Consider the following 12,003-nt stretch of genomic DNA (forward strand, 5'->3'; position numbering starts at 1 on the left):
AGGCCGTAATTGGTGAGAAAAGAAGGGAAAAACAGGCCCAGGGGAATATGTTCCCTGTCCAAACAGATTTGCACCCATTCATTCTTTAATCTTATAAATAAACAGGTTCCAAGCTGTGGTCGTGAAGATCAAGGTCTATCTCCCTGGAGGTTTCAGAGCACTTCCAATACAATGAAACCTAATGCTCAGATGCCCCTGAACATATTTTTAACTGGCATTTTTAACAAGCATCTGAGATTGAAATCAGAATAAAAGAAGCTGCACATTAATCCCAGTGATCATTCCATTATAATAAGCATCTTTATCCCTGATTTGTAATAAGTAGGTTTACTAGAGTAACTAAAAACAAATTAAAATAATTAATTTGAAGTACTTATTATAGATTTTTTTACTGAGAATTATTAGTGTTTCAGTAGACTCCCTATCATATAGATATTTTATATAATTAGTTCATTTAGCAGCTGCTTTCAGATGCACCCACCACTGTCACAGATATTCATTTGTGCATTCACAGCTTCTATAATAACCCCTGAAAATCATGACATGAAATGGGATACACTGGGCCAATAGCACAAGAGCCTTGTCTTCCTGCTCAGTGAAAAGCATGTGTACAGGCGTATAAAGCTCCACAGCAATAGAGCTGGAACTGGAATTGTGATCGTGATCCAGAACTATCTTTCCGCATCAATTCCTGACCACACAGTGAGAGGGCTACAAGGAGATGCAGGAAACATGCTGCAAGTTCACAGTGCTACCAAGGATGCTTTGACCTGACTGAAGTTGTGTTTGAGCGGTTGTGTGTCTCTACCTGGCCTGTGAGCTGTCCAGTGGAGCTGTAACCAAATGTCTCCTGCTGTCCCTGTTGAAGACCAAAGACTTCCCACTGGCTAAAACTCCACAGCCAAAACTGACCTCGGCGCCACGCAGAGAAGAGAAGCTGTGATAAGAGGAGAGTCTTGGGCTGGAGAAACCCTCGGACAGGAATGCAGGAAAGGTTTGAGAAGCAAGCTCACATGCTGGACCGCTGAAACCTGGGTCACACCTGTGCAAGAAGAGATGTTATAAATGCATGTATAAAGTAAATGTAGTCTACTTTTTTTGACGAGTATTTATATGGCGTCAAAATAGGTTCTAAATTTCTGAGAACCAAAAAAACACAATCAATAACCAATAAATGACATTTTGTAATTGAGAAAACTGTTATTAATATTGTGAGTTATAAAAACAGGTTTGTAAACAGATTATTTCTGTATATATATATATATGTCTATTTTGAGTTTAATATTCTTGAAAAATCCGTTTTCTCTTTTATTCCGCCTTTTCTCAATTGCGCTTCTCTCAGTCTCGCTTTCGCTTCCAGAAGTTTCTCGATTTTGACTTTGAGGGGGGTGGGGGGTGGGATGTAGACAGTCATTGGCTGCTGATGTTAAGCCCCGCCCACACCACTCTGCACATCCTAGATTAACCAGTTAGTAGTCTGACTCTAAGCCTCTATGACGAACTGTGCATTCCTAAAAGACATAATCGATATAAATAGTTAATATGGTTTATCAACTATTGATAAACAAAATTTTCTCAAATTTTTACAAAATAGAGAAAGTGTACAAGTCTAGTAAATGGTGCAAAACAGAAAAAACTGCAACCACATATTGATAAAGTTATATTCCCCAAATCAACATTTTAAGCTTTTTTTCAATAAGCACTAGACAAGGCAATATCAAACTCTGTATGTAACAATTAAAATTAATATTATTTTTTAATAAATATAAATACAATGAAGAAAAGCTTGTTCTACAGATTGATAGCAGATTGTTATAGCTTCATAACAAATGTTTTCAAAAGACCCTTTGTCCCTGTGGATACAAACTGCCTTAATCATTTAACCATTTAATCATGGTTAGAGGGAATTATTTTTTAAAATTTATTTTAGTATATTTTGCTAGTATGTATGAGCTATGTTTTTAAGGAGATTTAAATGTCTTCTCATTAGGTGTAATTAATGTGTTTACAAGTGGTATGTTGCAGCATGTCAAATGCAAATTTATGTCATGTAGTGATAGACAATAACATTTTGAATCTGAATATGAAATCTTAACAGGATGTGCATACTTGCATCCGGTGCGTGAGCAATGTCCTCTCCCTGAGCAGAAACGCAGACAGGATGGTCCAATATATACTGTAAGGAGCACATAAACACACAAATATACATCAAAAATACAGGTATTTGCAAGCGTTTAATTTTAAAATCTTACTATTATTGGATACGTTTTTCAATCTTGAATCAAGTTTTTTTGTTGTTGTTGTTGTTGGCCAGAGCCATGCAGAAAAGTCACAGGCTTTTCACTTATAAAGCGTTTTCACACACAAACGCACACACAAAATGCAGTTCCCTCCACTCCATTCACAGTCCAATGTGAAATGAACCAGTCCTATGATGTGCTGAGAACAAACAACACAAAACCAACATGCCCAAAACTAACTCTACAATATTATATACAATATTATATGCACATGCACAACGTGGCCTGGCATTGTCCTGCTGAAATAACCATGGACTTCCCTAGAAAAGATGTCTCTAAATCTAAGTATACACAGCCAAATGAACCTATTCACACAAATGCAAGTCACCCATGCCTTGGGCACCAAGCCATGAGACATATTGCATCTTTCGCTGAGAACAATCTGGGTGATGAATTTTGTCTTTTGTACAGAGAACAGATCTGATGATAGCAATGTTTCACTGTCTTTTGCAGCATTTCAACCTCCTGCACTTCCAGGTTGTTTACATATAAACATAGTTAAATAATCGTTGTTCATCCTTTCCCCCTCACTTTATTTATTCAAATTATTTTCTTTATCTCTATCTGATTATATCATAAGCTGTTAACTAAACTAAAAAAATGTCAGAAAGGTGTGTGCTGTTAAATTGCATTAATGTAATATCAGGCTAAATTACTCCTGTAAAGGTGATGGAGAAAGAACAACACTCCTCTGTTTGCTTTTTTTGCAAGCTGAGTTATGGATGGAGATATCTGAAATTAAGGGAGGGTGTTTACTCTTTAAAATATTGTTTATGATGGAAAAATAAAGACTGTTGTTTCTATAATTACTCTCACCATTGTCTATGGCCCACATGTTTCCAGGTCCAGTTCCAGTCTGCCTCCACCGGAACTGTGTGCTCTCTGTGAGGGCAGCATTGGGAAGAGGAAGGGAAATCCTTGTCCACCTACACCCTCACCCATCACCCCAACAACAAACAAACGCCATTTATAAGTTTTATAGCTTTCACAGATAAATAAAATATTGTAGACATTAATTATACATTTAAATGAGAGGATTTGTAAGAAGTAAATAATACAACATTATGCGCGCGCACACACACACACACACACACACACCCGCTGTAATTTTCAGATGAGTAGATTGTGCTGTGGGGAAGGTGTGGTCCTGAACACAGGTCAGGTAAACACTCCGTGTGCAGGAGGGACCAGGAGCGACCATGATTTGTTGAGAACTCCAGATTGACACTATTAAAAAAAAAGAAATTTAAGAAAAATAACAAGTGCATATCAATTCTGCACACTTTATTATATAGAATTAATATTATACATTTAGGTAGTGAATTATAACTTATTTTATTTATTTAATTAGTTGAGTAAATGTTTTTAAATATTTAGTTTGTAACAGTTTCTTATTTTCCAATACTGAACCCCACCTTGTCAGGGAACTAAACAGCTATGAGTGATACCTAAATATATATATAATAAATGACATATATGTGGTTCATATCTTTTACATATACTGAGAATTTACTGAGCCCCTTGTAGGTTAAAATGTTAACACAGCCTTAAGGTTTCATTGCCTCTGAATTTATTAATTTGCTAATTTATTAAATACAAGCAGACCATATTTAAGCAAGCAGAATATAATGGCACCTGTTAGCAGGCTGGAAGGAGCCACAGCCCAGGTTGATGGAGAACTGGGCCACGTGCGTGTGAGCCCCAGGCAGGACTGGCAGCAGCTGCAGGAAGTCCAGTGCCCATACATGATGGTTGGCTCCAGCATGAAACTTCTGTTCCAGACAGAACTGAGTCACAGGAGTCTGCAGCTCCACAGGCAAGGCCACCGACACCACAGTAGGCGTCTGGGGGGTGGGGGGAAACGGGGTGGGGGGAAACGGGGGGAAGAGAAAGAGAGAGAGAGAGAGAGAGAGAGAGAGAATTTATGCATCTATCTCTATTCTAATATTCATGATCTGGAAAAGTTATCAATTAATATCCATAGCTTATCTATCTTTTAGTAATATATATTACAGTATTATAATTTCAAGTGATGTGATGACAGCAACTTAACATAAATGTGATAATATTAATCTTAAAAAAAGCTTTGGTTTAATTTAAATTTTTCACATCTCAGACTCAAAAGCTTTACCCTGTAGGCTAAAAATGGAAGTGTATCCAAAAGCACATGGTCTCTTCTTCCCTCTGACCGTCCAAAGAGGATAACATCATTTTCATGTGACTCCCCTGGGTCACAATCTCCACCACCTAACACACACCCACACACACATACAAGCAAGGTTGTCCCAAATTAAACACATTCTAGAAATATCAGAAATACCCATATGTTTTTGGGTTGACATGTGTAATGTAAACAAATACTCATACCCATGGTAAAATGGAAGCGCAGATTGCCATAAGAGGTGGTGTCGATGTAGGGAGTGCACACCTTTCTCACTCCATCCGCAAGGAAAACCAGTGCAGACCCGGACTCAATTTCCCCACACTGAGTGCCATACACAGCCCCTTCAATATCCCAGCTGAAAACAAATTATTATTCAATTAAAATCAGGATTGAGAAAGTTATGGTAAGAATATATCACAGTGCAGATTACAGATTACCTGTATTTGCTTGGGTTAGAGTTAGGGGTTAGGATTTGAGGTTATTGTCCAATTCCTATTTTTCCTGGTTAATAAATACTTCATTATGTTAAATAATAGTGGTGTTGATTTAAAAAAAAAAATCAATGTGATCAACGAAAACATTTGGAAACAAACTTTGTTCTTCACACTCACTCAAAACACATCTACTACTTTTTAGGGGAACAAAAATTGAATTGTAGTTATGTATAATTTTATACAAGCCTCAAGTTTATTGTTAAGAAAAATAGTTTTGAAGGATAATAACAATCATATTTGGTCAAAGCATTGGTTTGTTCAGTATATTTAGTGTTTTTACCTTAGTTCCCTTTATCTATAGTGTCTATTTGATCTATCATCTTTAGTCCTGTTATGCAATATCTGTTTATTCCTGAATGTGTTCTGTTATATCTTTTGATTTCCTTCTGTAAAATTGTTTTATAAATTCACATCTTCACATCTACGTCTGACTCCTAGGTTCCCTGCATCGCTCATTACACTTTTGCATTACTTGTCTATTGAAAGTCATATTAACACAAGACTTTAAATTATTCTTAGAGTTATTAAATACTCTTGATCAGTTTGATGATTCATCATTAATATATTTAAAACTACTTTTATAAACTTGCTGAATAATACAACACTTCAAATTGCTGCTGGGAGGCAGAGGGTGTTATGAGAAAATTCTGCTGGCAATATGACACTTCTTCCTGCTGTCTCTGCAAATTAATATATAAATGTTAATTTATATATTAATCTATATTAATCTATAAATTAATATAGAACACAACTTCCAATATTAATATATAATTATAATAATATACTCACCCACTGGGTGGACTCTCAAAGTCCTCCTCCCAGTAGCTCTGTCCTTCTTCTCTGTGGAGGTCAATGTCTCGGGTAGAAGCAAAGCTATGCCCCACTCCCTCTCCACCGTGGAAGTATAGAGCGTTCCCCTCTGATTGACAAGCATGCTGAGGAAAAGGAAAAGGAAAAAAAAAAACTTTAAATATGCAATGTAAAACATGTAGTGTAATAACACATTTGCAAATGCCTAAACAATGTATTTTACAAGTCCTTTACTGGTTATCTCCTTTAATCAACACACACAGTCGGTATCAAAAACAATTTAATGAAAGGGCACAGTTGCTACAAACTGCTGCAAACTGTATTTTGTTGAATACTTTTGTTGTTTTTGTGCAAACTTTACTACAAGTTTACTTAATGGTCATTTGGGTTGTGAATGGCCATTCAAATAACAGACTTTTACAGTGTTCACAGCTTTCTAGCAATTTTCCATATGTACAAAACCACTGCATCATCATTTTTCTACTTTACCTTTACAGTTGCACCAGGGAAAAAGAGCCAATTGGACGTATCAAGAGGATCGAGGTTGTCCTCCAGGAGAGTAGGCTTGTGGGCCATGTTGACCAGCAATACATTGTCCAGTCCCCAGCAAGACTCATAGCCATCAGGCCCCGATGGAGGCTCCTGAGCCCATCGGAGTCGCACAGCCTCCCCTTTAAAGCCCGGTGGCACTGGCAACAGATGCACTACTGTGCTGCTATTAGTGGGTGCTCTGAAAAAGAGTGCAAGAGAGAGTGTCTTTTAGATACCAGGCCAAATGGACTGCTCTGGTGTCTTTGAGTTTTCCAAAACAACATATGGATATAGAGAGGTCTAGGTTTAAGCTAAATATGACACATCCAGCTGGAAAAAAGAGCATCATAGATACCACATTATTCAACACCAGAAACTAAAGCACAAGGCACAGGATGTTTTTGTAACAGATGGAGCAATTTGGAATGAAAATCTGTAGAAGTGTGACGAATAAACAAGATAAATGGGAGATAGAAAAGCAGACCTGATCTTATCCAAGGTGATCCACTCATCTGAGCTGTTTGAACTATATGAAACAACTATTCTGGGATCCGAGTAACTGAAGCGACAGGATCCAGAGCCTAAAACAAGAGAACACACACACACACATATATACAGAAACAGAACTGTGTTAGCATACTCATTCTTCATGACTGGACAGCCAAGCGTATTAGTATCAAGTTAAGCCCTAGAGAGGCAGCCTGCAGCAAAACTGGGAAATAATGTGTCAGCTATTTTTCCTTTCGTCATTTCCATTTCCTCACGTAGGCTGGCTATGATCCACTCACACCCCAGGGACTGAGCCCCCCATTCACTTTGCAAGGCCGTGCATAATTGATGTCTAAACAGTGTCACGCTATAGAAATAAATGATCGGTTTAGTGGAACTGTAAGGTTCGTAGGGCATGACTGGAAGCTAAGGCTATTTGTTGTGACAATGGCATAATATTCATGAAGGTTTTAGAGAATGATGCCTAAAGATGATGTAGGCAAATATGGAGGATAAAAACAAAAGGTCAAGCAGAGCCTTCAGCAGAGACCTTTCAGAAAACAGAGCAGGTACATAGCTGGGGCAATATTTAATTTCTAGCTTAGCAAGTGAAACAGTTATAAATCAACATTAATTGACAAAATTCAACCACATGGCTATCTGCAAGTACTTACCCAGGGCAAACTGCAGAACTGAGGCAGTGCTTGTGTTCAGGAGTACAGTGGTCTGAACAAAGAACAGACAGAATATTGTAAATTTAAATTATATCAGAATTAAAGCTTTATGAATACAGTTGGTGTGTGTGTGTGTTTGTGTGTGTGTGTGTGTGTGTGAACGCTCAGCAGCAAGCATGTGGTTTGTGGTGAATTATAAAATTACCAGTTCTCTCTGTCCAACAGGCTCACAGAAAGTGACTGCTTTTCCATGCAGCAGCACACCACACTGCTCCCCCACCTCACAGTTACTGCAGTCTGACCTGTAATGAACAAAGGCACAGAATTAAAATTACACTGACAGATGTAATTACACATAATTTGAATATAAAGTCTTGTGAATCCTCACCAGATGCTGAGCTCCAGGTCTCCTTGCTGGTTAGAATCAAAATCATCACGAAGGACAGCATGGTTTCCATGAATCTCAGCTGTGAAGAAAAAAAAAACCAAAAAAAAAAAAACATCAGACTGTAGAGCACAAAGAACGGCTACAGTAACGTTCACTTATTAGTGAGGGAAAATGTCAGTGTGGGTTAACGTGGGCATGTTCTTACCTAAATTTGGCCTCAGTGGTGATTCTGTGGGAGCTGAAACAAAGAGACAATATTAGCTTCTATGCTAACTGTATGTATTGTTGTTAAGTGCTTTGTGCTACAGCAAAGACTAGACTAAATTTGGATCAGTAAACTGAAGACTTTGCTTTATGCCTCATCTCTTTCTTTACTGCTATGCTCTGGTATAGTGGGTGCAACATTGCAGCCTAGGGATTTATGTTAACACATAAACGTTTCTTAAATATATTTTCTTTATATATAGCTATAATCAGCTTTATAGCGTAAACTGCATTGAAAACACATCTCTCTGTTAGTTAAACTGGCATCTAATGAGCAAAGCAGCAGTATTGTTAAGCTAAATGCTGAAGGTGAAGCTAATTTCCAGGACGGGGTGTTAAAGCAAGAAATGGCTAAGTGCTACTGTGGGTGGGCCGTCAAAGAATATCCAACACAAACTTAGCAGGCTACAATTTATCTCCATGCAAAAGCCCATTAAAACTGATCAAAGGATTTCCCTTTCCAGACGTAATCCATGAAAATGCCTGCTGATGCAGGACGTGCAGTGAGGGTCTGTTCAGTCACAGAGCTTCTCTCGTTGCCACTCATTATGATCTCCACGAAGAAGCAGCCGCAGTGATGAAAAGCTAGACTGTTTTCATGTGAGGCCGTTTGGGTGTGAATTTGGGGGTGAATTTTAAGAAGTGCAGAAATGACGGACAAGAATTTGCTATCAATTATCTGTTGACAGACATGTCCAGGGTTGTTAATTCTGGACCACTCTGCTATCACACACTCTTCACACCACAAGGTTCTGCAGTTGCTAAAATTGGTTACACTTTCAAATCTTTTTTTAAGATCGTTCCTTTTGTCCAGTTTCCCCTTTTCTGTCTTTATCTTTTCCTGCCTTTGGAATATTTCTTTGACTCATCCAGTCCTTGAGGCCATTTCTCCCCATTTCTCTCTAAAACCCAGAAAGAGCCATTCTCAGCCTTCCAGTTTTTAATCCTCTCTCATTTAGTTAAATACTTCAATTACAGCCTCTGTTATTAGCCACGGATCTGTGTTAATGCCATATCTTCCCAGCCAGGGAGGTTCTTCTCATCCCTCCCAACCTTCAGTAATTTCTTCCTTACATAGAACAATTTGGAGCTACGCAAGCACTTTCCATGCCCCTCTCATTTTAAAATGATATTTGGATGAAAGTGGAGAGAGTGTAGAGGATCACCACATTAAACTGAAAAGATACCAAGCTCTGTCTGACAGCTTGGACACAAAAAAAGGGCAGGTCATCTCTTAAGATCTTTTTAAGTATTTCTTCACTAATCTTTAGCTCCTTTCTATCTGTGAAAGTGCAGCCTGCAGCTTCTCTTCAGTTATGGCAAGAGAAAATTAGAAACATGACATAACTGTGGTACTTTTGACTTTTCAGATATTGTCATGAAGTCGTTGATAATGACGATAACAGTAATATTCATCGTAATTATCAAAATGTTTTTAGTACTACCATTGTTGTTATCATTATAGTGGTGCAATCCAGTTTTATCTACAACCCCTTTTTCAACAAAGTTTGGACACTATAAAAAATAATAAAAGCATATTGTGAAATGATTGAAAATAATGTAACCTGTATATTTGATTTAAAACATTACAAAGATAATAAATCAAATGTCAAAACTGAGAGAAATAAGCCAGGACTCTCTTGAAGAAGACGTCATCTAAATGTTAACATGTTGCTACAGATCCTGTATATAATTCAGCATTAACTGTGCCTTCACAAATATGCACCCATAACATGAGAACCACCAATGCAACCCGAGACCATCATGAATACTGAATTTTGAACTGTGCTGTGATAATAATTAGAAATTTTGGTGGTACGGTGGTGCAGCAGGTAGTGTCACAGTCACACAGCTTCAGGGACCTGGAGGTTGTGGGTTCCAGTCCTGCTCCTCAGTGAGGAGCTTGGTATGTTTTCCCGTGTCCAAAAACACACGTTGGTGGGTGGATTGGTGACTCAAAAAAAGTGTCCATAGGTGTGTGTGAGTGAATTTTGTGTTGTGTTGCACTGCGAAGGATTGGCGCCCCCTCCAGGGTGTATTCCTGCCTTGCGTCCAATGATTCTGGGTAAGCTCCGGACCCACTGCGACCCTGAACCGGATAAGGGGTTACAGATAATGAATTAATGAATGGTTCCTCAGGCCATTTCAGACAATCTTAAATAAGGTCAGGCCCAGAGAAGGTGGTGTCATTCCTGGTTCTTTGTCTATATATGGTCTCTCAATTGGAAGAATGGAACTGATTTAACTTGCATTTATATATACAGCAACAAATTCAAAGACAGTGGATTTGAAAAAAAAAAAGGTTTCTGAGCCCATGCAGTGATTTCCACAAAAGAAACATGTCTGCTTTTAATATAGTGCTCTCTGAGGGCTCAAAGATCACAGCCATCCAGTGTAGATTTTTGGCCTTGTCCCTTGCCTAAAGATTTCCTAATATTCTCTAAAACTATTAAATGATATTATGTTCCAGAAATGCTGAGTTATCCGTTATCTTTTTAGACATTATTCTTGAATTGCTGCACTATTTGCCAACACAGTTTTTACTTCTAATACTCATTTTAATCCTAATCATGTTACTGAGCTGTGTTATGAAGATGTCCATGTATTTTTCAAAGAACAATAACATTTTTCAGGAGCTTAGATTCGGTTTCTAAAATATTGTTACTTGGGCATAATGCAGAGAATGAAGTGAAACAGTAACTCCAAAACACCCTACCTACCTGCCCCCACACTCTCAGAAACTGCCCCTCGCCTCCGGTGAGTTATATGTGACTTTTAATAATCCGTCTGTGGGGAGAGGAGCCAGTGCTGTCCATAACTCCCTGATTGATGAAGCTATTGGAAATTACAGGATCCTCCAGTAGCCTCCTCTATGACCATCCTGTCACACAGACCCGGTTATGATCTACTACTCGTACTTCATCTAGCATTTCATCTTCTCTCTCTCTCTCTCTCTCTCTCTCTCTCTCTCTCTCTCACTCTCTCTCTCTCTCTCAGTCTCTCACTCACTGCTTTAACTGACAATGCACTTCTATAAAGATCTTTGTAGCATTTTTGCAGATAGTGACTAATGGCCAACAATGAATCAAAGTAAACTAATAATAAATTGATATACTGTTAATTACACTCTAATGATTTAAATGAGAATTAAGCTTTAAATGGCAGCCCTTCTCACTTTTTTTATTACATTAATTTTTTCCACTGTCCAAATCCCCCCTCTCAGCCTAAAGAGTATCTGATAGAAGCAGGATATCTATGTCTCTGCAGCTCTGTGTTAATCTGCTCATGTCTCAGTTCTCCGAGAGAACCTCTTCCACTCATTCTCTCAAATTTATGCATCCTTTTGTGTGTGTGTGTGTGTGTGTGTGTGTGTGTGTGTGGATCATATCCAAGCCAGGAGAGTTTTCATTTCCTTAGCTACCCAAAGCCTTCTCTTAGCTTTTGAGCTTCCTCTGAGCTTTAGAATGGCTCGTCTTCTCTTTTTAAGTATCTTAAAGAGCTATTTTAAGTGTAAGTACAACTATGTGCTGATTTTTTACTCCATGTCATGACATGAACTTTCATCATATTTGTATTTTTAAATAGTGGTTACTTTATGTTGCAGGTGGAACTCTGTTTATCGATAAAGCCCCAGTCTGCAGCCACCTGGTAAAGTGCTTATTTTCATAAAGCAACACATTATTTCGTACACTGTGCTGCTGTAACTGATATAATATAATGATAAAGCCCAGTGGCTGTTCCTGCCAAAACTCCCAGGGGTGGTAATTGGTGCAATAACTGCTAAGGTGACTTGTTCACTGGACAAATTAAGAGCTAGCCATCTAGACAATCGCCACATAGGAATGTACAAATCAATCAGGAATCTAACTTGACAGTGTTCTAATCTAAT

General features: G+C 38.2%; 1 protein-coding gene across 2 annotated transcripts in view; it reads right to left on the reverse strand.

Moving 5' to 3' along the window:
- The window catches only part of reln (reelin), a 103,573-nt gene that overhangs the window by 37,236 nt on the left and 54,334 nt on the right, over window positions 1–12,003 (reverse strand). For both annotated transcript variants that reach the window (XM_066684709.1, XM_066684710.1), the window contains exons 5-18: window positions 8,056–8,088; window positions 7,851–7,929; window positions 7,668–7,764; window positions 7,463–7,514; window positions 6,784–6,880; window positions 6,258–6,498; window positions 5,748–5,893; window positions 4,668–4,819; window positions 4,432–4,547; window positions 3,936–4,144; window positions 3,399–3,527; window positions 3,117–3,226; window positions 2,110–2,176; window positions 809–1,042 (exon numbers count right to left, since the gene is read on the reverse strand). In XM_066684709.1, coding sequence (XP_066540806.1) covers window positions 809–1,042; window positions 2,110–2,176; window positions 3,117–3,226; window positions 3,399–3,527; window positions 3,936–4,144; window positions 4,432–4,547; window positions 4,668–4,819; window positions 5,748–5,893; window positions 6,258–6,498; window positions 6,784–6,880; window positions 7,463–7,514; window positions 7,668–7,764; window positions 7,851–7,929; window positions 8,056–8,088 — 1,762 coding nt within the window. The remainder of the gene's footprint in view (window positions 1–808; window positions 1,043–2,109; window positions 2,177–3,116; window positions 3,227–3,398; window positions 3,528–3,935; window positions 4,145–4,431; window positions 4,548–4,667; window positions 4,820–5,747; window positions 5,894–6,257; window positions 6,499–6,783; window positions 6,881–7,462; window positions 7,515–7,667; window positions 7,765–7,850; window positions 7,930–8,055; window positions 8,089–12,003) is intronic.

This window comes from Hoplias malabaricus, chromosome 11 (genome assembly GCF_029633855.1).
Source record: "Hoplias malabaricus isolate fHopMal1 chromosome 11, fHopMal1.hap1, whole genome shotgun sequence".
Lineage (NCBI taxonomy): Eukaryota > Metazoa > Chordata > Actinopteri > Characiformes > Erythrinidae > Hoplias > Hoplias malabaricus.